We start from the raw sequence: 27,419 nt of genomic DNA, 5'->3' as shown, positions 1-27,419 counted from the left end.
AAACATTTCTGGAAACACTAACATATATATTATATAGAGAATGATCTATTGAGCACAAAACAAATGACCTTCCAAGATCACTCAAGACAGTAGCAGAGAAGACACTAGACCCCAAACAACCCCCACACACAGCCTTGTCCACTTCCTTACAAAGTCTTGCCCTCAGCCCACTCAAAACTTTCAGGAGTCCACAGTTTTTATATAGGTTATACCACATCTCTGTGAACTAGGCAGGGAGTGGATATATCTTTGTTCCCCTTTTAATGGCTGGATGAGGAAAAAAGAAGCTAAAGAAATCTTTAGGTTCCTTTTCAGCAAAAATTCTACGATTCTAAAAATTATCCAACAAGTCCATGGGTAGAAAGGCCTGGAATACACACCACCCAACTTCCTGCCTTGGGATCTATTAGCCAAGCCTATCCCTGCCTTGTTGGTTAAGGGCACCACATGGGCCTGGGAGAGGGACCTATTCTCAAACAGGCACACACACAAGATGACAAGAAAGGGCTATTGCCTGCTTAGGACCTAAGTGGCAAGAAAAGTCATTCTATTTTCTTGCTTTACCCCAAGGATCTCCCAACAAAGACTCCCAAACCACAGGGAATCACAACCCAGGTTAAGAGCTTACCCGAGCCTGGGGCAAGAGAAAACACACGTCTAGTGAGCAAAAACACCACTAAGGACTTAGCTCAATGAGATGTTTGACCTGCAGTGACAGAACAGTCGCTGGTAGGAGGTCAGCTGAGATGCACCACAGGTGTAGAGCCAGCCACCACTCTGGGCTTGTAGTTAGAATCTCTTCAGTGTGATCCCTGCCCTGGCGCCCATGTGAGGCATGAGACGGATCAGGTGTGCTCCTTCCTGCTCCTCTATGGAACTCACCAACTCTGACTGGACATACTAATTCTATCCAACAAATATTTATTTGGCACTGCACTCAGTACCAAGGGTGAACCAAGAAATCTCAGAGAAAAGGGAGACATCCAGAATCAGGCAATTGAGAAAAAAAACAGAAAAGGGAGTCAGACAATGTTGACCCCAGTGAGAGACAGTAAGGGATCAATTTTTAAGTAGCGGTTGACTTTTTAAACAGGAGGCTGGGAAGAGAGGGACCCATTCAGACACCAAGGGCTGATCAACAAGAAGAGCTAGAGACGGCTTAAGAAAGGCAGACGGGCAAAACCCTGCCCGCGTCTCGTCGGCCAGAACAAGGACTATGAATGAAAAGGTGTCACAGGAAGGCTGAGCAAAGGAGTAACGAAATCTCACTTACAGTTTACAGCATCACTCTGGCTGCTGGGATGAAAATAGTCTGTCAGGAGACAAGGGAGGAAGCAGGAAGGTCAGTTAAGAGGCTAGTGGTAGCTCAGACCAGGGTGAAAACAGTGGAGATGGTGAGAGTGGGGTCTGGGATATATTTAAGGCAATGTAAACTTCATTTACTGATTAAAGGGATGTGGGATGGTGAAAGAAAGGGAGAGGTCAGGGATGACTCTAGAGTCTGAGGGTGGGGGGCTGGGAACCTGCAAGGATGAAATCATCACTGAGATGGGAAAGACTGGGAGAGGGCGGGGGTGGGAATAGTGTTTGTTCTGTTCTGGAGGTGAAAACTGAGAAGCCTTCAAGATATTGGATGTGCTGAGTAGGCAGCAGAATACACAAGACTGCAGCTGGAGAGGATGGGTTGAAATGATAAATACAGAATCATACAGGACTCATGTGTGTGATCGTATGTCATTTGTATGACTATTTTTATTGTCTGTCCCTCCTGCAAAGACTATAAGCTCCATGTAGCCAAGGGCCATGTCTGTCCACAGCCAAAAAGGTGCCTGGCACTCAGTAAATATTTACTGAGAAAAGGAAGAAGTTGCCCAACAACTCCCTCAAGAATAGCCACACAGCCCACACAGCCTCTCACAACCACAGTGCCAAGCCCAACCAGTCCAAATCAGGGCCCTAGTGCTGTCTGTCCACCCCGGGCTTGAGATTCCAAAACGTAAGTGGAGACATCTGGTACATCACAGTCAGATATTTGGGTTTCAGTCCTGCCACATTCTCAAAGGGTGGAGTCCAGCAAGAGATTTGCCAGTCCCATCACCTCTATTCCCTGCAGTGGCTGAAGTCGCGGCTGTTCTACTCAGTTCAAGGGCAGAGATGTATATCTGAGAGGCAGGAACTGCTCCAAAGGAATAAATCTGCAAGTTATCTCTAAAGCATGCAAGTACCCCCCCCAACACCTGGGGGAGAGGAACGCAGACCCCTGGGGATGTATTAAGAGTAAGGACAGTTATGTTAGGCTGGACCACAGAATACCCTGGTGGGCCCAGGATCCAGAACTGGAAGTTGGCTTGGTAGGGGAATTGTGGGCACTCCCTTGTTGGGTTGTAGCTCCCGCTGGTGAGAGCCAGTTCTGGGGGCAGGATAGCTAGTCAAGGCAATAGCACACGTTGGCGTATGCATGGGCCAGGTAAGGTCTGGGGGCAGGTAACTTAGTTAGGACTGAACTAAATTGCAGCATTCATGGGTATGCAGGAGAATCAGATGGGATACAGGACAGACTGGACTAGGGCTGGAGACAGGACTGGCAGATATTATTGTGGGGCACCCTGCCTAGGCAGCAGCACCCCGGGTGTACATGAAGACCCAGGCTTTGCGGCACCCACCAGTTTGTGTGAGATGGGGCTAGGGCAGAACTAACCAGGCAGGTGCATCCACTGATAAATGTGCTGGCTGGTGCAGGAGATGAACCAAACCTGACCCTGTACTGACTGACACACATGCGTCAAGTCTAAGGTCACCCTAGGTGAGGTTTCTCGGGTGACTCCCCAACTAGATCACTGGACTCAAAGCCCAACCACAGGGAAAATCACAATACATGCGATCTGATCTTGGAGTGCATTTGTGGGTACCGGGCCTCCTCAGTTGCTAATGCCTGTGCAGTGGACAGCATACCCAGATGCACCCTGGGAACATGACAGCCAGCTCATCCAGCCCAGCAGAAGATGTCAAGTGCCACGTCAGAGGATGGAAAGCAGAACAGGTTGGATCACTCTCCTGGCCAAGCTCTGAAACATGTTCCTGGGTCTGAGGATGCAGGTGGACTTAGTCAGTCAAGAGACCTTGGAAAGGTTTTCTCAACTCTGGTACAATGAAGCAAACAACATTTTAAAACTATCAAAATCACTCAAGTAACACCTCTGGAATAATTTCCCCCACAATGGTATGTCTAAGGCCTCATCAAAGGACCATCCCCTCATCTCCAAGTGTTGATGTAGTTTTGACAGCAAGGAGTGGTCCCCTCTTCTTCCTTCCCTGTAGACACAGGAAGAAAAAACCTGAAATATTTGTCCCATTCACCTTCTTCCATGCCTTGACGTTCCCCACCCTAACCAGAGACCCATTTGGGCATGCAACCCTTTCAACTGCGTAAACAATATTTTAAAAAAGAATAAGGACAAAAAAGATGTAGTTAAATCAAACAAAACTTGATGAGAGATGAGAGGACCACAGAATCCTTCTGCCAAATGCAAGAATCCTTGACAAATGGGCCTTGATCCTCTGTTTCACAGGTCAAATAACTGAGAGGAGAGAACGAAGGATAAAGAGTGGCAGTACAGAGGGCAGGATTTCACTTCGCTACACTTGCAGCTTTGAATAGTTTCCTTTGTGAAGATGATAAAACAGCTCTTGGAAGTGTGACCCAAAGAGGTCTGATGACTTACCCAGGGTCACTGAGCTGAAGGCCCAGGACCAGAACTCAGGGTCTAGTTCTGTTAATGGTTTCTTCCCATTATACCAACGACAAAGGAAAGGTAAGCACGCAGTGGGTTCTGCTGGAGATTAGGGCATTACTCCGACAAACAACACCATGTCCTTGCCAAAGGGTAAGATGCAGATGCTACAGGAATGCCAGGTGCATGTTCTCAAGATTCCTTTGCGTGAACCAAATTTGTCATCACACAGAGTTCCTCTTAGAGTTGGACTTTATGAATAAAGCTATTCATAGGCAAAGCCAGGGATGTAAAATAGACACACCAGCAGATTAAAAAAAATCCAGACATACACTTTAGTAAAATCTCTACATGGACAATTTAAATGGAAGGATGAAACCTATTAGCTTTCTAGAAATCAACAGATATTGAGTGCTCCCTCTGTATAGCTGGTTGTGCTGAGTAGCTGTGTACTAGACTATAGGATAGAGCAAGGGACAGAGGCAGTCACACAAGGATAACAGAGGAGCCAGAGCTTCAAGGCTCACAATGTAGCTGCTGAAACAAAACTGCAAACATTAAAGACATAACTAATAACCAGGAGCAGGTCAGGGTTAAGGAAGTGGCACAGATAATGTGTCTGCAAGAGTTCTCAGAAGGAACACTCACTTCTGGGGTTAGTTGGCAGCGATGCTACGCAGGCTGGGGATCTATCAGCCAGGGTGCTTCCAGAAAGACACAGGATTTGAAGTACAGCTTAAGAAGAAAGGGAACCGGCAAGAGCAAACATTGACTTAAAGTCCGAGAGGAGAAAGAAATCGGGGATTCAAAGGAGCAGCTTGACTTGACAGTTACAGTTCTTGCAGGAGTAGAAAACACAGAAAGAGTTTTGGGCATAGACACTGCAGCTTGAAACAGGTTAATGAAACAGACATCCTCTCTCGGTGTGACAAACTTGCCCTTGGTGGGGGATGCACTTCAGCTTGAAGTGGTGACAAGGAGGCAAAGTCAAGCAGGAAGGAACAAGCTGGCCAGATGTGCAGGCCTCAGCGATGGGCTGGGAAACAGAAGGCAAGGAAGCAGACAGCCATCTAGAGCATTCTGTGAAGGACAGACTTGGGCAGCTACAAGAAGTCCAGGGGAAAAGAAGAGAACCAGCTGGCAGGGAGAGACGCAGAGTTGGGGTGGAGCTGAGATCAAGATCAACGTCAGCATCCAGGGTCCATGAAAGACGCGGTTCTGGGTACCAGTCCCAGGCGACAGCTGCCAATCAAGAGCAGGGGCCTCCCCAGTGGACAAAGCCATGGGCTTGAGTAGGAATTCTCTGGGAGAGAATGTAATAAGAGAAAAAGAATGTTCAAACTGAATCAAGATGGGGGATTTCACCCCTATGAGCAAACAGTGACTAGGAGTGACCTGAGATGAAAACAAAGAGGTGGGGGGTGAGAGATGGGGGGAAGGGTTTCTAGTAAGAATGGGTGTCCACAAAGGGAAATGCTACCCAATCAGCTAGGAGAGCTACCTACAAAAATAATAAACATTTGTGGAATGAATGAATGAGAGGAAGGAAGGAAGCTCTTAAGTTTGCCAGTCAACTCTCTCTAGTCATGGAGCAGGGACTGGGTGGGGGTGGGGGAGGGGGTGCTGCTTTCAGACATGAGGATTTCTGTGTTCAGTCTCACCCCCTCCACCCTACAGCCATCCTGTTCACCACACAGATCTTCCACAGGCCAGACAGGAAACTCCAACTAGAATCTGCACTTCACTCATAACTCCTTACCCAGGGGTTGGAAGAGGTAGCCGGGTTCGAGACCCACTCACACAACTAAGAGGTTTGTGTGACTCTGGACAAATTTGGGCCGACCTTTGCGGATCTGTCTGGAAACCAAAGAAATTTTAGTGTTGCTCGTGAGTCCCCAAGTCTATGATCTTATTCTCCAAAGTTCCTTGCAACACTCTGAGCGGAGGAAATGAGCGCAAGATCCAGAAAATGACCAAGGGCCCCACTTGGAGGGGTGCACCGAGGAAGTGAGCCGGCACAGCCCGCCCCGCAGATCGCAAGCAGCGGGCGCATCCCACTTCCCAGGCCTGGCAAGGAGCCCCGCGAACCCGGGCGAGGGCGCCTCTCACTATGCACCCCGCCTCGCCCCAAACTCCCAGAAGGCCGGGAGGAAAAAGCCCTGCGGTGGCAAAATTAATAAATACATAAAAATAATAAAGATTTCTTTCCCAGAGTCCTGCGCTGCCTTTGCAAGTCGAATTCCGGCAGACACGACCTGCAGCCTGATAATGACAGAGTCAGTCTGTAGGGAAGCAGTGCCCGGCTGGGGCTCGCCTCGCTCGCCCGGGGCCGGCCGTGCTGCGCCCCGACGGGCAGAGATGTCCGACCCCAGCCCGGGCTGCCAGGCCCGCAGTGCTCCGGTCCCCCGGCCCCGGCCATCCTCCCTCGCCCCACTGCGGTCTGCCAATGCTTCCTGCCCCCGCCCCCCACACCACCACCCGGAGCTTCCCAGTTGGAGCGAGTTGCTCTCGGCGCCCTGCAGTTGCCCCAAGTCGGTTTCCCGGGCCACCGGCGCTGAGGAGGGGAGCCTCGTCCGGCTCCGAGCCGCCCTGGGTAAGCCCAGGAGCCAGGGGCTGTGAGGGGTCGCCCGTGGCCCGCCTCGTTCCCGGTGGTTACCTGCTCGCTTGCGGGGGTGTCCCGGCGCGGTCGGCCTCTCCCCGCGCTGTCTCCCCACGCAGTTGCCCATGCTGGCTCCTCAGCCGGGCCCCATGCACCGGAGGCGGCGGGGTGGTCGGCTGCTCCGCTCCCCTTCCCTGCGGACGGCGGCGTCCCGGGTCAACGGCTCCGGCCGCCCGGCATCGGACGCTCCCGATCTGCCTGCCCCTCGGGGGCGCGCTCTGCTCCGGCGCCGGCTTCGCCACAAACTTTGCGGACCAGGGCAGGGAGGGGAGGGAGGGAGAGGCGGCCGACTCCCCAGCCCCGCTCTCAGGTGGCCGAGCCAGGGGGGCCCGCGACGGTGCCCGACCGGAGACCGGCTCCGCTGACGGGGCGGAGAGAGGGGGCGGGCACGGCCGCAGCTGCTCCCGGCTCGCTCGGGGCGCCCCGCGGGGGCCGGCCCCCCGCAGCCTGTCACTCACCTGCCTAACCCCGCCCCAGACCGGCCCCGCTCCCTTCCTCGGGCTCGCGGGGCCCGCGTCGCCACCGCCCCCCGTCCCAGGTGCGCATGTGACCTGACGGCACCGCCCCCTCTGGCCGGGCCGGATTTTCTCATTGGCTTCTCCCAGGGTGCGAACCGCCCCCTCGGCCACACCCAATCAGGTGCCCAGGCCGCAGCCCCCGTCTCCCGGGCAGCCGGGCGTGGAATTATTCGCCCTCAATGGCCCCCGGCTGCGTGCCCAGCCGTCGCCTTCGCTCCCCGACGCCACCGCCCCGGCCCCAGGCCCCGCCCCCGGGGGAGGGACTCTCCCTCCATGGAACGGCCCGACCCGGAGGCGGCGAGCACGTGATCCGGTGAGCGCCCCGCCCCCGCGGCTCGCGCTCCGCGATTGGCTCCGGGGACGCGTGCGCACAGAGGCCCGTCTGGCGCCTCCGCCTCCTTCCCCTCCCACGGTCTGTGGCTCAAGTCATGGCTGCCGTCGTCGCTCTGGAGGCGGCGGCGCCTCCGGGCGCCCTATGGGGCCTCGTGCAAGACTTCGTCATGGGTCAGCAGGAGGGCCCCGCTGCCCAGGTGGCTGCAGGTACGGACGACCGCACCGAGCGCCTTCCGCTTGGGAGCCGCCAGGAGGGAGCGGCCTCCGCACGGATGCGGGGCGGGAAGAGAGTGATGGGCAGGGTGACTTTGAGAGATTAGTTTTGGGGCTGCTTGGGGAGCGCGGAGCTGCAGAGGCATAGCCAGTTGCAGAGTCGCTCGGATCTTCCTGGATGCGTCTTTACCCTCGGCGTCTCTTCATAGCCGATGGCCAGCTGTCGTTGCGTTTCCCTGATGGGCCTGAGGCCTAGGAGGGCCAGAGGCTCGTGCCTGGGTGCGGGGCTCGGACTCGGGAGTCCAGGGGGACGAGCGCGCTCGGCGAGAGGCGCTGCTCGTGGGAAGCCGACGAGCCTGTGGAGGTTGCGTGGCGCGGCCACCGGGAGGGACGGTAATGGCAGCTGGAGACGCGGCCACTAACTTCTGCAGACTTTCCCTCCATTTCTTAGTAACGTTCCTGATTAATTTTGCATCATGGTTTTTTTTTTTTTTGGTGGTGGTGGGGGCGCCGTTTGTTTTCATCCTCCTCCCAGATCTCCGTGTCTCCTGCTTTGAACCTGTTCAGGGACTCTTACTTCTGATAGTTCGTCAAAGATTGAATATAAATAGTTCTAGGTCTTTGGCTTCTGAGATATAGTTCGTTCAGGGGGGAAAAGGCAATCTAAAAAGTTGATGAATTTTGGGAGGACTGGATCTGGTGTGTAGCTAATACAAAATACAAATGAGTGGAGTTTGCAGGAAGTTTTGTATAGTTGGGTGGTAAGTAAAAGACATCGTTTACTTGGAAATCTTAGAATAGTGTAAGCAATAGTGACTCTGCCAGGGACATTGCACATTCAGTCATCCCACCATCGTTGAACTTGTGGTCTTCCAACATTCTGCTGAGCAGTAGGACTATAAATACAAGTCAGATCTGTGCCCACCCAGAGCCAGTAACGTGGAGGGAGAGATAACCATGCTGTAAGTGCTAAGAGCTGGAAACATCACAGCGCATGTGTCTGATGCTGCCCCCCAAGCTTTCACATATATATATACACATATCTATATGATTTTTTATATAAAAAGTAGAGTTGGAGAGAGAGATCAACAGTTCTCCCATCCACTGGTTTATTCCCCAAATGGCTGCAGTGTCCCAGCCGCCCTGGAACCAGGATCCTAGAACTCTATGCTGGGGTGTCCCATGTGGACTGCCAGTGCCCAGACATTTGGACTGTCTACTGCTGCTTGCCCAGGTACATTAGTGGAGCAGCCAGGACATGCACTGGCATTAAAGGGGATACAGGTATCACAGGAGGGGGTTACATCACTACCCTTCAATGCTGGCCCCAAAGCGTAATATCTTAAAGCTGTTAAAAAAGTATGGTGTGTTAACAGTGCTTACAATTACAAGTGCAAAGTGTTGGGGGACCCAGTGCAATGATTCAACTGGCTAATCCTCCACCTGCAAGCACTGGCATCCCATCAGAGTGCCAGTTTGTGTACCAAGTGCCCCACTGCCCATCCAACTCCCTGTTTGTGGCCTAGGAGAGCAGGATGACTCAAAGACTTGGGACCCTGGCACCCACATGGGAGAGCTGGGAGAAGCTTCTGGCTTTGGATCATATCAGCCCTGGCTGTTGTGGCCTTTGGGGGTGTGAACCGGTGTATGGAAGATCTTTGTCTCTCCTTCTTTCTGTAAATCTGCCTTTCCAATAAAAATAAGTCTAGAAAGAAGGTGCAAAATGTTAACAGTGTCTTTTTTTCCCAGTGTTTTTTTATTCAAGTCTTTGGGGCCAGTGGCATGGAATAATGGCATGCCACCTAAGGCACTGACATCCCGTATCAGCCAGGTTCAGTTCTCTGCTGCTCCACCTCCAGTCCACTCCCTGCTGATGTACCTCAGCAAGCAGCAGAGAATGGCCTACGTGCTTAGGCCCCGACCCGGTGCTGGGCTACTGTCTTTGCACCAGTCCAGCTCTGGCTGTTACAGCCATTTGGAGAGTGAACCAGCAAACGGAAGATCTCTTTGTCATTTCTCTGCCTTTTTTTTTTCCCTTTCTTTCTTTCTTTTAAGATTATTTATTTCCATTGGAAAGGCAGATATACAGAGAGGGGTAGAGACAGAGAGGAAGGTCCTCCGTCTGATGGTTCACCCCCCCAAGTGACTGCAGCAGCTGGAGCTGTGCCAGTCTGAAGCCAGGAGCCAGGAACTCCTCTGAGTCTCCTACGCAGGTGCAAGGTCCCAAAGCTTTGGGCCATCCTCGACTGCTTTCCCAGGCCACAAACAGGGAGCTGGATGGGAAGCGGGGCTGCCAGGATTAGAACCGGCGCCCACATGGGATCCCAGCGCTCAAGGCGCAGCCCAACCACTATGCCTTCATGCCGAGCCCTGTAACTGCCTTTTAAATAAATATAAATCTTTTAAAATTTTCAATCATACAGCAACATCTAAAGAATTTTATAAGGAGCACACAAATACTTATCACCTAATCCTGCTATTAACATTTTCATAGAATTTGGCTTATCAAATGCCATCCATTTAAACTGTAGAAAACCAGTTAAATTGCAGATATCAGTGTACTTCCCTCTAAATACTTTGACATGCATATAATTGACCAGAGTTGATGATTTATTTTGGTGTAAGATTTAAGTCCAATGAAGTACACAAACCTTTAATATGCATTCACTGATTCTGACAAGTACATTCACCTGCATAATTCAGACTCCTACCAAGAAAATAGTACATTATTTGTCATTTGTAACATTTCCATCACATTTGTACATTGTGAAAACACTAATTTATTTTTCTGATTCAGGATATACTTTAAGAAGATAGCCTGATCATTTTTGTGAAATTTAGTGGGGCAGGGGTAGACATTGTGTCACAGCAAAATAAACCTCCACTTGAGACATACTGCGTCCCATATCAGAGGGCAGATTCAAGTCTTGGCTTCTTTGCTTCCAAACCAGCTTACTGCTAATGCATCCTGGCTTGCGGCAGGCGAGGACACCATGTTTGTGGCCCTGCCACCCATGTGGGATACCCAGATTGAGTTCCAGGCTCTGACTGGCATTTGGGAACTGAACCTGGGAGATCTCTTTTTCCCTGCAGTCTGCCTTCCATGAAAACAAATGAGCATTTCAGAGGAAAAACAAACATTTTTTTAAAAATTTATCTTCAGCTCAGCAGACTGTGTAACATTGGCCCCATGGTAATTAATTTAGCCCTCAAAAAAAGGTGGTTACAGTGTAACAGGTGATTTTGAAGGGAGTTGATGGGATTGGATTCCAGGTGGAGAAATTTGAATTGTAGATTCTTGAGAAAGAGAGCCATAGGTGAAAGTGAATTTGAGAGGATTAAGTTAGTATTCTCAGTTTTCTATCACAGCCCTAGTTAGAGTTGTTGACGCAGTTTTGAAGCATCCTCAAAACAAGATGTGCTTTCGAATCCCCTTGCTAAATCAAGCTTTGTTAGTGCAATAGGGGCCTGCTAGCTTCCAGTTGTGGCCACTGGCAGCAGAACCAACAGCCTGCTACAGATTGTAAATGCAGACAGACTGCTGTGATCACAGCAGCTGCTGCCAGCTGTGTGATGCCCCTGGGGTCAGCTGCGAAGCAGGTGCAGGTGATGCAATGAGAAGGACCCAGGCTTTCTAAACCTGTCTGTTCACCACCTGGTCCAAGCCCCACTGCTCTCCCATCATTCTGGTTGCAGGCAGAATGTTCCCTATTTCCTGAGTACTTTTCCTTTCCTCTTCTCTTTATTAATTCTGTCTAGTTAGATCCATATGTCAAAGCCAAGGTAAGTGTGCGTGCCCTCACACCTGGAACTTATTGATTGTCTCAGCTAGTCAGCAGCACACACTTAGGAAACTATTTTATTAGCTGTGCCTGAATGCATATCTACATTCTGTTCTCTCAATCTCCTGTAAGTAGCATAAGTGGGCATGCAGTAAAAACTATATTAAGTGAATGGCTTGAGAGATGTTGAAAGAAGAATTTGGAATCTAAATACATAAGCCCTTCAAAAAGTTCATGAAAAATGTATTACTTAAAAATGGGGTTCAAATTTTTGGATACCAAAATAAACTTGTAAAAAGAATATTTGTTTTGGGCCCAGCATGGTGACCTTGTGTACTAATCCTCTGCCTATAGTGTCAGCGCCCCATGTGGGCACCGCTCCTGATCAGCTCCCTCTTAATATGCCTGGGAAGGCAGCAGAGGATGGCTCAAGTGCCCGGGCCCCTGCACCCGTGTGGGAGACCTGGAAGAGCTCCTGGCTTTGGATTAACTCAGTTCCAGCCATTGCAGCCATTTGAGGAGTAAACTAACAGATGAAAGATCTCTCTCTCTCTCTGTTTCTCTAACTGCCTTTCAAATAAACACTTGAGCCATCATCTGCTGCCTCCCCAGGGTGTGCATCTGCAGGAAGCTTGATTCGGACTGAGCCAAGACACAATCCCAGGTCCCTGCTGACACTGGATCTGGAGGTCCCCAGCTATATCTTTGTGCTGGTGAAATACAGAACCACCAGGATTCCAACCCAGGCATCCAAGGCAACTGTTTGTTTAACTATTTGTTTGGGGAGATTATTTATTTGAAAAGCAGAGAAGGAGAGAGAGTGAGGTGGTTTTTTTGTTTTTGTTTTTTCTTTCCACTGATTCACTCCCCACATGGTATCAGACTGGGCCAAAGCCAGAAATCAGAAAGACTTTCTGCATCTCCTGTGTAGATGTAAAGGTACAAGGACTTGGGCTGCATTCCACATCCTCCCAGGCACTGTAGCAGGAAGCGCAATCCAAAGTGGAGCAGCTGGGACTCAAACCAGTGCCTATATGGAATGTGGCACTGCTGGCAGTGGGTTTTTTTTTTTTTTTTATTCATTAGTACATTGTATTACATGACACAATTTCATAGGTACTGGGATTCTCCCCCCTTCACCCCAAACCCTTCTCCCATGGTGAATTCCTTCACCATGATGCATAACCACAGCTCAGGTTCCGCTGGGATTCCCTAATTACAAGCTCACATCATACCGAGTCCAGCATCCCACTGTCCAGTCAAGTTCAACGGCCTCTTAGGGAGGCCCTCTCAGGTTTGAAGGCAGAGCCAGCAGAGGGTCACCTCTATCAACTAGAAGCTCCAACATATCATCAGCAACAGTCCAGGTACGATGAGGCTGGTGCAGAGTCCACTGACTGACATAGTCTATCTTAGAGTTTCCCCTTGTCCAGTTTTCCGCTGCAAGCATATAGCTGAGGTGGTTGATTGATCTACTCCATCTTCCATCTTTTCTTGGTTAATGTTTTGATTCCTCCGTTTTGTTCAGGGGAATCCCCAAAGAAACTTTGAGGCGTTCCCAGTCCAGGCTCCTACATGTACTACTAGTAAGCACAGAGCCGGCCACAGTCCGTCACTCCGATCAGCTGGTGGTTGTAACCCCTGGGTTGGATCTATTCTGAGCCCCAACCTCCATTGGAACCAATGAGTATTGCAGCTCTCCCCGGCTCTGCCCATCACACACTAGTCCCTCACCTAAACCAGTGGGAGGTGCGGGCAGTGGTTTTAACCCACTGCATTATAATACACAAATCAGCATCTTAAAACACTACCAAATGTCTGCTCCTACCTAACCTTTTAATTCCATTTTTTTACAAGCTTGCATTACCCTTATAATTTTAGGTCTTGAAGGAGAGGGAAAACTTCAAAATGATATCAAGATTTTTGAGGCTAAGGATGAGGAAGAGAAAAAAAAGCATTTTGCCCTGAAATGAAATTTGAGGAATGAACATTTAGCCCGTCAGTTAGATGCCTTCATCCCATATCCTAATGCCTGGGTTTGATATCTAGATCCTGTTCTTCACTCCAGCTTTCTGTTAGTGCAGACCCTGGAAAGCAGCCCAAGGAGTGAGAGCATTGTGTGTGTGTGTGTGTGTGTGTGTGTGTGTGTGTGTGTGTGCGTGTGTGTGCGTGTGTGTGTGGAGAATGGTGATTACAGAAAGAAGTGATTTGGAGAGTGAGTTTTGGACATGTTGTATTCACAGCAGTAGACCCTCTTAATTGTGTGGCTTTTTCCCTCCAGTTCAGTCCTTAGTCTGTTTTGCCCCCGTTGTGGTTCCTGGGAGGACTACTATTACTGAAAGCAAGTCAGTGTGGAAGAGCAGTAGGCTGCAGTTGGGAGAAATGCCAGTGGCTTCAGCAGCAGAAAGGGCATTTTGAGAGCCTGATTGAAGAGTGCAGACTGCTATTTTCTCCCCAGCTCCTTCCCATCCCGCCCGCCCTGTGCCGCCCGTTCCCCCGCCTGGCTGCTACTCCAGACTCTCCAGAGGCTGTGGTGCCAGGGCACAGAGAGCCAATTGTGCATTCTGTGTCAGTGCTTCAGTGTCCCACGCCAGCCAGTGCCCTGTTGAGGAAGTTGTGGGTGGTTAGGAGGTGCTGGTAGGTCCATTTTTAGAGAGCAGATCTTGAATACATTGGGAAAACAGGCCTGCCTATGAAGGGAGAAGAACTTTGATTTTCCCTAATACCAGTAACACTTCCCTCTAACATTAACTCTGTTAGCTTCTTTCATCCCAGGTGTCCCTGTACATAATTAGTGTTTCCAAGTGTTCTACTTATTTTTATTTGCAAGAATTTACAATGTCAAGAAAGTGAATCATTGAAAGTTAGTAACCTCGTGATGCATAAACCCTGGATTTTTCTCTCTGCTAATTCGGCCTGTTGCTATCACTGTGATATTACCAACTTGTTACGCTGTGGTGGTTCTCGCTCTCCCTCTTTTTAGATTCATTCCCCAAATGGCACAATGACTACGGCTACGCAAAAGCCGGGAGCCAGGAGCTTCTCCCAGGTCTCCCACATGCGGGTGCAGGGCTCCAAGGACTTGGGCCATCCTCTACTGCTTTCCCAGGCACATTAACAGAGAGTTGGATTAGAAATGAAGAAGCCAGGATTTGAACTGGCACCCATACGGATGCTGGCACCACAGGCGGAAACTTAAAATATATTTATTTATTTCTTGGGGCTGGCACTGTGGCAAAGTGCATTAAACCTATAGCACAGGGATCCCACAACGGCACCACGTGGAGTTCTAATGCACTTGGAAAAGCTGTGAAGAATGGCCCTGGTCCTCGGTTCCCTGTATGCAACATGGGAAATGTGGATGAAGCTCCCAGGTTCTGACTTAGGCCTGGCCTGGGCCTGACCCCTGTCGTTGCAGCCGTTTCTGGAGTGAGCCAGCAGATGGAGGATTGATCTATTTCCCTACCCTGTTTCCTGGCACTCCCTGTAGCTCTGCCTCTCAAATAAATAAATCTCTAAAAATATATGTATATTTGTTTGAGAGGCAAAGTTACAGAGAGAGGAGAGGCAGAGAGAGCTGTCTTCCAAGCATTGATTTCCCAAATGGCTATAGTGGCTCAGGGCTGGACCAGACAGAAGACATAGAATTGTCACCAGCTCTTTCATGTGGTGGCAGGGCCCAGGTTTTTAGATGTCTCCTCTTATTGCTCTGGAGCTGGATCAACAGGGGAGCAGCCAGGACTCCAACCTGTGCTCATACGGGGTGCAGCTAGTAGCATAACCGTTTTGATCACACCAAAAAGTGGGAAACCTTTTAAGGCAGTTACTATACTAATCACTAAGATGAAAAGAAGTCAGATTTGACAGCATTTCTGAAATATACTCATGAGACCTAAAGAAAGAGAAAATTTACTCACCTCTGTAAAAACATTGCCCAAACCAATTCTATTTTCTTGCAACCAGCTTACCATTTTCTTTATTCTTTTTTTCTGTTAAAGATGTATTTATTTTTATTTTAAAGGCAGATATACAGAGGAAGATCTTCCTTCAGCTGGTTACTCCCCAAGTGACCACAACAGCCGGAGCTGTGCCAATCCGAAGCCAGGAGCCAGGAACTTCTTCCAGGTCTCCCACGCAGATGCAGGGTCCCAAGGCTTTGGGCCATTCTTGATTGCTTTCCCAGGCCACAAGCAGGGAGCTGGATGGGAAGCAGGGCCGCCAGGATTAGACCCGGCGCCCATATGGGATCCCAGCACATTCAAGGCGAGGACTTTAGCCACTAGGCCACTGTGCCGGGCCCCGTTTTCTTTACTGTTCTGTGATGGCTTTGTTATTTTGTTTTCCCCCAAAATTACATTCTGCTTTTATACTTTTCATTTCTTTTTTGTTTGTGCTACATTAATTTCAAGATGGGCTACTTGGGGAAAATAAAATGCTGACAGGCAAGTTTGCCTAAAAGCTAGGATTCAAGAAGTCACATGCAAATGGATATTGCTTTGTAATATTTTTTTGAAGATGTATTTTTTTTATTAGAAAGTGAGATATACAGAAAGGAAGATCTTCTGTCTGCTGAATCACTTCCCAAGCGCCTGCAGTTGCCAGAGCAGAGCAGAGCCAATCCAAAGCCAGGAGCCCAGAGCCTCCTCCAAGTCTCCCACATGGGTTGCAGAGTCCTAAGGCTTTGGGCCGTCCTTGACTGCTTTCCCAGACCACAAGCAGGGATCTGAATTGGAAATGTGGCCGCTGGGACACAAACCAGCGCCCATATGGGATCCCAGCGCTTGTAAGGCAAGGATTTGAGCCACTAGGCTACTGCACCAGGCCCAGTGCTTTGTAATTATAAAGCAGTCAGTTTCAGATTGACATAGTGAATGCTGAATAAATAATTTTAAAGTTTGAGGCAGGCTGAAGTAATGGAATCTTACTGGAGGGGTCATGGTGGAAATTGCTTAGGTGATGCCAATTTTGGGTGTCTTGACTGGGCATTAGTTTCTCAGGTGTTATTGGTTAGGACATATCTAACTGTGCTTAGTGTCTACATGTCATCATGTTTATATTTCTTTTTTTAAATGAAAAAATAAAGACAACTGGATGGAGCCTGTTAGGCAGGTCCTGGTAGTACAGCACTCAGGATATTTCCAAAGGTAGACTCACCTCACCAGCCAGAGGATTTTGGATGATGTACAATGATTCAGTTCAGTGGTGCCCCTTGCAAATGACAGTTACCAGTTCCTTGTGGTTTCCTGCGTACAGTTGCTAACTACTGTGGCCACTACTGAAATAGCTTTTAGATGGATTTTTTTCAAAAGAGCTTTCTAGGCTTTAGGCAGAGGTTTTCAAAAAGTGCTCTTTTCTGCCTTTCTAAATGGTGCAGTGCTCTTTTATGGTTTGTAACACAGAAATAGATATTTCTCTTCATGAAAGGGTTGCCATTAAGGAATGACATAGACAACCCAGCTCTCAGTGGTGTGTGTGTCCTGGTAGTCTGACTGCTGCCCCTTCCCCCAGCCTGCAGCCTACTTGTTTTCCCCTTGGTTCTTTCTCAGAAGCTGGGCAGCTGCTGGGCCTTCCACATCCTGGCACAAGTAGGGCTAGGAGTGCCGAAGTCTAAACTGGTGCCATTCACAGCCTCTGAATCCTAGTGGGAGCTCTCCTTTTCCTCAGTCTAACTGGACTTCTCACTCTGTTACCCTAGTGGGCCTCTGTCCAGCTCAGCTCACCATTGTTTATCTGAGACCATAGGATGGGAGTTGAAGTTCTCTCAAGCTGTTTTGGTCTCTTCCCCGGTACTGGTGAGAGCTAACCTATTTAAGGTTCTGTATTTAAAAGTAATTGAGTTTGGAACCCAAAACAGGCTGCTGAAATGATTTCCTGGTTGTCATACCTATCTAGTATCACATACTTGTTTGGCTAGAACTCCTGTTTGTGTTAACCGAACCCTTCCGAAGATTCTTTCTCCCATGAAAATGTGTAAGTGTGGGTTAGTAACTCACTGTGAGTTACTGTTGTGCTGCAGGGACGTGAGCGAGAAGTCTTGCACCCCAGGGTGGAGTTGTGGCACAGGAAGCCTGCTGTGTTACTCTCCGAAACACCTGCACTACAGGGCTGGGGCGTGGGGCGAGGATGACAGTATTTGTTTGGAAACTGTAAGGCTAAAGACAAAAACATTCTCTGCTTATAAATGTGTTTATTAAAGAGGTTGACAATTCTGAAAGTAATTTGCATCTGTACCAGGGATGAACAGACGATAAATGATAGCTGAGGGGGAAAGGCTACAAGGAGTCCCTGGTATTGGATTAGAGCTGGAGAATTCAGTATGATCTGTTTGATTTAGTGTCTGTGGATAGACACAGAAATAGTGGTAACTGCATGTACTGACATTGTTAGCTACACACATACATTCCAGCTGTACTGACATTGATTAGGTACACACTTCAGTGTATATTCTAGCTGTCTGCAGAGAAGGTTTGAAGCACTGACATCATAGCAGCGACGGGCTCCTCTATATCCAGGTCGGGATATACTGCTCTCCAACAAAAAAGAGGACAAGGAATTACAAGATAAACCTGTCATATTTTGTAGTGCTAGAGAGTAAAAAGGAGCTCAAAAAATAAAGCATGTATCACATATAAGGGACACAGGGACCACCTTTAACAAGCGCCCAGTGGATGACTGGTGAGAAGGCTCAAATGGCTGATCCTCCACTGCAAGAACCAGCACCCCCACATAGGCCCTGGATCATGTCCCAGCTGCTCCACTTCCCATCCAGCTCCCTGCTTGTGGCCTGAGAAAGCAGCAGAGGATAGCCCAAAGCCTTGGGACCCTGCACTTACATGGAGACCTGGAAGAAGCTCCTGGCTTCTGGTTTTGGATCAGCTCAGCTCTGGCCTTTGCAGCCTGTTTGGGCAGTGAACTAGCAGATGGAAGACCTACCTCTCTCTCTCTAAATCTGCAACTCTACCTTTCAAATAAAAATCTCAAAAAAGGGGCCCGGCGCCATGGCCTAGCTGCTAAAGTCCTCACCTTGAAAGCACTTCAGTGAACTGTGTGGCTTCGAGCCATCAGGACACAGGCTCCCCAGTGCTGTTAACTTCTCAGCTCTTCTCTGATGAGTTCCCGGGTTTTCTTCCCGGGATCTTTGTCGTACCCAACTGCACTGCACCAGTGATGGGGGCAGCTCCAGGCTTGCTCTGGCAGTGCTCACCCGTGTCTGTTCACTGACCAGCTTCCACAGCTTAGCGAGCTTGACAGTTGGCTGGGCACTCTGGTTCCTCTTCATGTGCTAATCCCCCAAGCCGGCTTTCCCAGAGTGCCCTGAATGGTGTTTGCCGAGGTTGACCCTGTGGTGCATGGCACCAGTGTTCTCCCGGCCTTCCGGCTGCTTCTGGCGCGTGGCTGTGGCTGGCCATGCAGGGTTCCGGTCAGCCTCAGTCTGGATGGCATGTCAGTTGTGGAGATGAAAGATGTTTATTGTTTTGTTTTTGTTTTTTCTTTGTTTTCATTTTTTTTTTTTAAGATTTATTTATTTACTTGAAAGTCATAGTTAAGAGAACAAAAAAAGCAAATCTGCTGGTTCACTCCTTAAGTGTGTGTAACTGCCAGGGATGGGCAAAGCTGCAGCTTGGAGCTTCATCTGGGTCTCCCATGGGACTAGGAGAGGCACCAGCACTTGGACCGTCTTCTGCTGCTTTTTCTAGACCATTAGCAAGGAGCTGGGTCACACCAGAACAACCAGGACACAAACCCATCATCACAGACTATGTCACAGAGTTGACACCCCTCTGCTAGTATCTTTGTGGAAATTATCTTTGGAAAGTTTTTTTCTATTTAAAGATGTATTTTTTAAATTTATTTTTTAAAATTTATTCTATTTTTATTGCAAATTCAGATAGACAGAGAGGAGGAGAGACAGAGGAGGATCTTCCATCCAATGATTCACTCCCCAAGCAGCCGCAGCAGCCGGAGCTACGCTGTTCTGAAGCGGAGAACCAGGAACCTCTTTTGGGTCTCCCACGCAGGTTGCAGGGTCCCAAGGCTTTGGGCCATGCTTGACTGCCTTCCCAAGCCACAAGCAGGGAGCTGGATGGGAAGCGGAGCAACTGGGATTAGAACTGGTGACCATATGGGATGTTGGTGTGTGCAAGGCAAGGACTTTAGCTGCTAGGCTGTCTTGCCGGAACCAAGATTTATTTATTGTTTTTGGAAAGTCAGATATACAGAGAAGAGGAGAGACAGAGAGGAAGATCTCGATCTGTTGATTCACTCCCAAAGTGACTGCAATGGCTGGAATTGAGCCAATCTGAAGGCAGAAGCCAGGAGCCTCTTCCGGGTCTCCCAAGGTTTTGTGCTGTGCTCAACTGCTTTCACAGGCCACAAGCCTTGATGGGAAGCGGGCCATTGGACACAAATTGGAGCCCCTATGGGATCCCAGGCATGCAAGGCGAGGACTTTAGCCACGGGACTACCACCTCTGGTCCTTGGATGTTTGAGATTGTGAATATTGTTGCAGTCAACCCAAGTACAGACATCTCCAGATACTGGTGTGGTTTCCTTTGGATATAGACCACGTGTGGGATTGCTGTATCCAATGGTAGTTGTATTGTTAGTGTTTGGAGAAACCCGCATGCTGCTTTCCATAATGAGTGCTAATTTACATTCCCAGGAGCTGATGTACAAGGGTTCCCTTTGCCTGCATCTTCACCAGTGCCTGCCATTATGATAATGGCCTTCCTATCAAATTTGCACTGTCAGCACATTAACACTTCAAACTTTCCACCATTCATATCATGTATATTTTTAAGTTTGTAGCCAAATATTTTCTCTCTCTGCTTTTAAAAATAGGATCTTTTTTCTTCTGTCATTTTGTGTGTATGAAGGTGTATAAAAATATATAATCACATCATTTACAAATAATATGTTTGCTTCTCATTTTTCATCCCTGAAGCTACATTTTTGAAGTGTTGCAACAGTACTGCTTCTCTGGAGGTGGGGGTTGGCATATGTAGAAGGCGAAGACAGAGATACTGGCAATTACCAGAGCCCTGGGGGGCAAGGGAGTGTTTGTTCCTGTTCTTTATTTTTTCATGCTTCTTTTTTTTGTTTCCTCTAGATGTGAAATCTGGCAGCTATACAGTGTTACAAGTTGTGGAAGCCCTTGGGTAAGAGTCTCTGCTCTAGAATATTCTTTGACCCAGACTGTGCTCTGAAGGCTAACCTTCCTGGAGCCTGAATTCCTTCTGCAGCCAGCTCTCCCCCTCCATGTCAGAAGCTCAGTCTAAGTCTCTGCATTTTCACTGTTGTTACTGAAGGGTTCTGGCCACCCACCTGAGTCTCCTTAAGATGGGGGTTGTTGGCCCGGCTGCATGGCCTAGTGGCTGAAGTCCTCGCCTTGAACGCGCTGGGATCCCATGTGGGCGCCGGTTCTAATCCCAGCTGCTCCACTTCCCATCCAGCTCCCTGCTTGTGGCCTGGGAAAGCAGTTGAGGATGGCCCAAAGCTTTGGGACCCTGCACCCATGTGGGAGACCCGGAAGAGGTTCCTGGTTCCTGGCTTTGGATCGGCGCAGTCACTTGGGGAGTGAATCATCGGACAGAAGATCTTCCTCTTTGTCTCTCCTCTCTGTATATCTGACTTTGTAATAAAAATAATAAATCAAAAAAAAAAAAAAATGGGGGTTGTGAGCACACAGCTCCTTCAGCTGGATTGGTTCCTGATCCAGCCCTTGGACTTGGTGAAGGCTATCAGCTCTCATTTACCTAAGTTGTGCTGGAATTCCTCCTGGGCTTCCTTAGGTCCTCGCTGCCCCCTTGTCTAGTTGGCCCCAGGCTGACTCAGCGAGGCTGAAGTGCCAGGAGGAGGCCTTGTCCCAAATCCCTACTGAGGGAACGGGCATGGTAGACAGAGGAGCACGGTTTCAGCCTGAGATTCAAAGCAACAGAGGAATAAGCAGTTACAGTCTACTACCTGCTTTCCTCACTTCATTTGACGTAACAATTGAATGGGCAAGTCTCAGTAGCAAGGACCGCTAACTGCCACAGCCAGGGTGTCTTCTGAAACAGGACTAGGAAATTGGGAGGAAATAACAAAAACTGTTGTGCATCTCACACAAAACTAACTGACCTTTCTACTCACATTGTTGTGGCATTGATCCATTTTTTAAAAAAACAGTTTGGGGGCAGGCATTGTAGTACATCAGTTTAAGCTGCCACTTGTGTGGGGCCCATACCCCATATTGGAGTTCTTGGTTTGAGCTGGGATGCTCCACACAACAAGGCAGCTAACTTCCTGCTGATGTATCAGAACAAGAGTATGGCCCAAGTATTTGGGTCCCTACCACTAATGTGGGAAATCTACTGGAGTAGCAGGTTCCTGGCCTCAGCCTGGCCCTGCCCTAGGTGTTGGAGGCATTTGAAGAGTAGACTAGGGGGGAGGGTTTGGGGATGGGTGGCGGGAATCCCAGTGCCTATAAAACTGTGTCACATAATGCAATGTAATTAATAATAATAATAATAATAAAAGTAGACTAGTTGGTTGGAAAATCTGTTTCTTCCTACCCTCCCTCATGTTCCCCACACTCCCTTAAGTCCCCAACCTGTTCCCTCCTTCCCATAATCTTTCAAATAAAAAATCTTCAGCAGCTTTATTGAAATATAATTCACATGTTATAAAGTATGTAGATTTTGAAGTATGTCACTCCATGACTTTAGTACATTCCTAAGTTTGTTTATACCAGTCAATTTTAGGATGTTCTGATTACCCCGAACAGAAGCCCTCGCCCATTTAGCAGTCATTCCTCCTTTCCCCTTCTTTCCAAATCCTAGCAGTCACTAATCTATGTTGTGGAAATTTCATCTGATGTGTGATCTTCATACCTAGCTTCTTGTAGTTAGTGTATTTTCAGGGCACATCCATGTTGCAGCATATGTCAGTTCTGTATTTTAAAAATTAGTTTGTTTGAAAGAAAAAGAGATGGAGACAAGATAGGAAGAGAACTCCCATCTGCTGGTTCACTCCCCCGAAGTCTGCATTGGCAGGGCCAAAGTCAGGAGCCTGAGCTCCAGTCAAATCTCCTGTGTTGGTGGCAGAGGTCGTCTTCCCGTACTTTCCCAGGCATTGCAGAAACTTGCACTCCTCCAGGGTGCTGGTGTTGAGGGTGGCAGCTTAACCCACTACACCACAGTACTGACCCCAGCTACATTTCTTTCCTAAATGAATCATACTCCATTGTATCGATATACCATATTTTATTTATTGGTTGATGGATATTGGGTTCTAGAAGGTTTTTAGCTATTCCAAATACTATTATGACATTGTGTGCCTTGGTCCATTTTTAAATGTCCTGGATGCACATTTTTCACGTCTGAGTAGAAACCTTTCTACAGGTGCATCCTAGGCATCCTGTCAAGAGAGGTCTAAATTTGGCCGTTATTCCTGGCTGTATGTACTGTTTCCCTTGAGGCTTAGCGCACTGTGTGACCACCTGTCCTCCAGAAATCTGCTTCAGTGTGTTTAAATATCATCTCTGTAGGGTTCTGTTGAAGACAGACCACCTTATTGCTTCAGTCCAGACCCTTTCGTGTCGGTCATCTCACATATGTAGGACCTTTACTCTGGCCTTTTTACTTAACTGGTCACCTTTCAGTTACAAAGTTTTGGGTTTTTCCTGTTTTCCTCAGACCTTGTAATTTACAAACTGTGTGTATTCTCTGCCTGTCTTGGCTAAGTCACCTCTTAAATGCTGTATAGCTGCTAAGCTTTGCAGCAAAGGAATATCACAATCACAGCCGTGGGGAAAAGCAGCTGGGAGTACCTGGGGAGAGCCTCTGGATTCTGTTGTCTCCCTCTGGGCTCTGGCAATCAGGGCAATCAGGAACCACCAGAGGGACCATTCTTCAGCTTTCTGTCCCCACTGGTAAGGCCATTACCTCAGGAGCACTTTCCTGGTCTCTTGTTCTTCTAACTAAGCTTGGCTTTGCTTCCGTGTCCAGAGGGTTAGTGTGACTAATTGCAAAATAGTTATTTCTTTAGAGGCTTGAACTGGGTAATGGCAGTCTCTTCTTCTTCCAGGTCCTCTCTAGAGAACCCAGAACCCAGAACTCGGGCTCGAGGAATCCAGCTTTTGTCACAGGTGCTGCTGCAGTGTCACTCCCTGCTGCTGGAGAAGGAAGGTACTAGCATTGCTAGTGGCAGTGTCGTCCTGAATTGTTGCACCAAGGCCTCCCGTGTCTGTCCAAACCATCCAGCTTGGGTGGCAGGGAGGGGGATGGTGGCCCAGGATCTTCATTCCTCATTGGTGTAACAGAGATGGTTAGAGTTGAACCATTAGGACATGAATAATATTTTCAGAGTATTATCTTTTTTTTTTTTTTTTAATGATTTATTCTTTTAGGTCCGGCATGGTAGCCTAGTGGCTAAAGTCCTTGCCTTGCACACACTGGGATCCCATATGGGCACCGGTTCTAATCCCAGTTGCTCCACTTTCCATCCAGCTCACTGCTTATGACCTGGGAAAGCAGTCAAGGACAGCCCAAAGCCTTGGGACTCTGCTTCCGCATGGGAGACCCAGAAGAAGCTCCTGGCTGCTGGCTTCGGATCGGCTCAGCTTTGGCAGTTGTACCTGCTTGGGGAGCAAACCAGTGGACAGAAGATCTTCCTTTCTGTGTCTGCCTTTCCAATAAAAATAAATAAATCCTTAAAAATTTGTGTTTTTTATTGGAAAGGAAGATTTACAGATAGAAGGAGAAACAGAATAAGAAGATTTTCCATCCACTAGTTCACCTTCAGATGGCTGCAGTGAGCTGAGCTGATCCAAAACCAGGATACAGGTGCTTCCTCCAGGTCTCCAATTTGGATGCTGGGTCCCAAGACTTTGGGCTATTTTCCACTGCTTGCCCAGGTTACAAGCAGGGACCTGGATGGGAAGTAGAACAAAATGCCCATATGGGATGCCAGTGCTTGCGGGTGCAAGATTAGCCAATTCAGCTATCATACCAGCTTGTTCCACTTCTGATCCAGCTCCTTGCTGATCTCTGGGAAAGCAACAGAAATAGCCCAGCATTGGCTGTTATGGCTGTTTGGGGAATAAACCATTAGATGGAAGATTCTCGTGCTCTACCTCTGTTTCCCTAACTGTGCCTTTCAAATAAATAAATGAATCTTTTTTTTTTTTTTTTTAAAGAAAAATCAGAGTTTGTGGACCACAGTTTTGTAGCAAGGCAGCACTGGGTTTGCAAATGGGTGTGATTTTACTGTATACTTGTGTGAGAATGGAAAGTAAGAGATGTCCCCTGTTTTCCTGACTTATCAAGTCAAGCAACCTTCAGTTCAGATGGTGTGGGGCATTTCTTGAAGGAGAAAATTTGTAAAGCGGTCCAAACTAAAACAGTCTTTAGAGACTTGGGCTCTAATGACTGTGTGAACTAATGCCTGAATTTGTTTGTGCAGTGGTTCACCTGGTCCTGTTCTATGAGAATCGCCTGAAAGACCATCACCTTGTCATCCCATCTGTCCTGCAAGGTTTGAGGGCACTTGTGAGTTCTTTTAATTGCTTGACAGTGTTTGTGGGTCCCCTTGTCCCGTTCTCTCCTTGCCTTTTGGGGAGGTCAGGCCTCGAGCACTGAGGAGTAGAGACCTAAATTTAGACTATGTTAGTGCTAGCAGCACTGTTTCTATTTTACTGTTTTTATCATTTGGGGCACTAGAATTCAGAGCCAGACTGGAAGAAGCCTGCTGGGGAAGCCTGCTATGGGGCTGTCTGGGAAGCCATGTTCACTTCTCTGCTCTCCTCTTCTCCAGAGCCTGTGTATGACCCTGCCCTCCGGGCTGGCTGTCTCTGTACTTAAAGCCATCTTCCAGGAGGTACATGTACAAGTGAGTGATGAACAGTCATTCTGGTATTCTCTATCTCCTACCCATTGATATACTAGAATTGGATGGCAGAAAGTATTACCCTTAAAGTTGTGAACTCTTGTAGGCCTTGTGGCTGTAGTTATACTTTATTCCTTGCTACTGGATAAGGAGAAGAATGCATACCATATGTCTTGCACTTAGAGCCAAATTTGGGTTATTGGCACCACTGCTGTAGTACTGAGGCCATAGCCTTCTGTTTAGAAACTGAAGCAAGAAGTGATTGTGCTCAAATATTCCTTGAACACACTTTTTTCACTTAACTCTCTTTTGCCCAAGTCCTTGCCACAGGTGGACCGACACACAGTCTACACTATCATTACCAACTTCATGCAAATCCGGGAAGAAGGTAAGAGACAGCTCTCGGGTAAATCTCAAAAGCAAGCACATGCTACTTTTTCCTCCCATTAATCGAACTCATTTCGGTCTGGTTTATATAGAGGAGTCAAGAATAACAGAATGGTGAAGGGCGGCTCTCTCCCCAGTGCACTGAAGGAAGGGTAGAGTTTGAGTTGCTGTTTTAGACTCCTGCCTCTTTAACATTGTTACCCATCCAGCCACATACTTCTGAGTCTGCTCTGAGAGGTGGAGAGGGGAGGCAGTGAGAACATTGGCCAGAAGAGATTCCAAGCTTCTTGTCTCCTGAAATAGTAGTGACCATGTTCTCTCCTTCCCAGAGCTAAAAGGCCTTGGAGCTGACTTCACCTTTGGCTTCATCCAGGTGATGGATGGGGAGAAGGACCCCCGTAATCTTCTGGTAGCCTTCCGCATCGTCCATGACCTCATCTCCAGGGATTATAGCCTGGGTATGTCTTGACAGTTGTGAATTAGGTGATTAGGGTCTGTCAGATGAATGAAGATGATCAGTTAACCTTGTTCTTTCTCTCTTGCTAACAGGACCCTTTGTGGAGGAGTTGTTTGAAGTGACATCTTGCTACTTCCCTGTTGATTTTACCCCTGTAAGTAGCACCATCTTTCATTCATTTCAGTACTGGTTGAGTGCTGGCTGTATCCTTGGCCTTGGCATTCTAGGCACAAAGTGTCCAGGTAAACATGTGATTGCTGCCCCTATGAATCTGCACCGCAGTAAACTGGAACATGGAGAAGTGTTTGACATCAGAGGAGGGTTTTAAATCAGCATGTGTTTTAGGAGCTCCTTGGTTCCTAATAGTGTAGCATACCCAACGCTGACAGCTACGGGGTTGGAAAACATGGTCCCTGCCCTGGAAGGTTGGAACATCTAAGTAACAGTATGAGGTTAAGTACCAAGACAAGCAGTACTGTGATTACTCAAGAGACCATAGAGCTCAGTGTGAGCTAGAGTAGGCAGGACCTGACTCTACAGACAAGGTTGGACTTGAGAGGAATTCATGGGATGTTCTGATATTGGTGAGGGCGATTCAGGGAGAGGAGGAAACAAGGCATGGTAGGGCGCAGTGTGTACAGGAGGAATCTGCTCTGCTCACCATGGGCCTTCCTCTCGCTCTACAGCAGTTTTCATTTTTATGTCCAAAGACCCCCGGTCTTAACACTGTATGTGTGTCTGGGTGTGTATACTGCATGCACTTTATGGTGTCGAAGAGACAAGTAGCCAAGTAGTCTGTCAAAGCATACTACAAGACATTTTAGTGTGGACTGTCTCCCTTGAAATAACATGGCCACCGTTACTATAGGGAAGTTCTTACCAATTTATTCCAGTTGATATCATGTTGCTTCAAACTACCCTTTCCTGAAATTCATAATTAGTAGTCCACTTTGTAATTCAGAAGAACTGTTTTGATATCTTGAGAGATCTGACCAGGCTCCTATAGTTTTGCTTTGTTTTTGTTTTGCTTTGTTCTTTGAAAAGATTGTACATTCACTTTATTCGGGGTCCAGATGGGTGTAAAAGTGCGTGTGCCCCCAGGTGCCTCTCTGTAGTCAGCCACGTTTCTCTGTTATGTGTGTGTCTTCGCAGATCTTTTCCTGCCTCGCATGAGCCAGGGCATCACCATCCCTCCTCAGGGTGGGCCACGTGGATGTGCTTTTCCTCTACTTTGCTTTCTGCATTTAACACTGTTTTCAAAATTATTCTATGTTAGTTTATAAATTAGGTTTTTTTAATATAGTTGCATAGTATTCCTTTTTATGGAAATACCTCATTAATTCATTAGTCCTCTGTGAGGTAAAGATATTGCCAATCTTGCCGTTAAAAGCAATTTTGTTACTTACGTATGACTATAATGGTAGCATTTCTAGAAGTAGAATTGTTGAAAGAATATGTGCATTTATGAGGGTG

At 48.1% G+C, this 27,419-nt stretch overlaps 3 protein-coding genes across 6 annotated transcripts in view; 1 reads left to right on the top strand and 2 right to left on the bottom strand.

Annotated features, from left to right (window-relative positions):
- Positions 1-6,823, bottom strand: part of UBTD1 (ubiquitin domain containing 1) — a 54,636-nt gene extending 47,813 nt beyond the window's left edge. The window contains exon 1 of the mRNA XM_004579996.2: positions 6,388-6,823. Within this exon, the coding sequence (XP_004580053.1) occupies positions 6,388-6,457 (70 nt within the window). The 5' untranslated portion in view covers positions 6,458-6,823. The remainder of the gene's footprint in view (positions 1-6,387) is intronic.
- Positions 6,824-7,188: 365 nt separating this feature from the next.
- The window catches only part of MMS19 (MMS19 homolog, cytosolic iron-sulfur assembly component), a 32,669-nt gene continuing 12,438 nt past the window's right edge, over positions 7,189-27,419 (top strand). For 2 of the 3 annotated variants that reach the window (XM_012925442.3, XM_004579997.4), the window contains exons 1-8: positions 7,189-7,448; positions 20,346-20,394; positions 23,303-23,403; positions 24,680-24,765; positions 25,031-25,105; positions 25,421-25,490; positions 25,819-25,947; positions 26,039-26,100. In XM_012925442.3, coding sequence (XP_012780896.3) covers positions 7,337-7,448; positions 20,346-20,394; positions 23,303-23,403; positions 24,680-24,765; positions 25,031-25,105; positions 25,421-25,490; positions 25,819-25,947; positions 26,039-26,100 — 684 coding nt within the window. In that variant the 5' untranslated portion in view covers positions 7,189-7,336. Of the gene's footprint in view, positions 7,449-20,345; positions 20,395-23,302; positions 23,404-24,679; positions 24,766-25,030; positions 25,106-25,420; positions 25,491-25,818; positions 25,948-26,038; positions 26,101-27,419 lie in introns of those variants that run through there. The other variant, XM_058671448.1, reaches the window with a different exon arrangement.
- ZDHHC16 (zinc finger DHHC-type palmitoyltransferase 16) overlaps positions 21,250-27,419 on the bottom strand; it is a 29,358-nt gene continuing 23,188 nt past the window's right edge. Inside the window, exon 12 of one of the 2 annotated variants that reach the window (XM_058671450.1) lies at positions 21,250-21,285. The gene's annotated coding sequence lies outside the window, so the exon portion shown is untranslated. The remainder of the gene's footprint in view (positions 21,286-27,419) is intronic. The other variant, XM_058671451.1, reaches the window with a different exon arrangement.

Source organism: Ochotona princeps, chromosome 13, assembly GCF_030435755.1.
Source record: "Ochotona princeps isolate mOchPri1 chromosome 13, mOchPri1.hap1, whole genome shotgun sequence".
Taxonomy (NCBI): domain Eukaryota; kingdom Metazoa; phylum Chordata; class Mammalia; order Lagomorpha; family Ochotonidae; genus Ochotona; species Ochotona princeps.
This window is presented reverse-complemented; position numbering and strand designations above follow the sequence as displayed.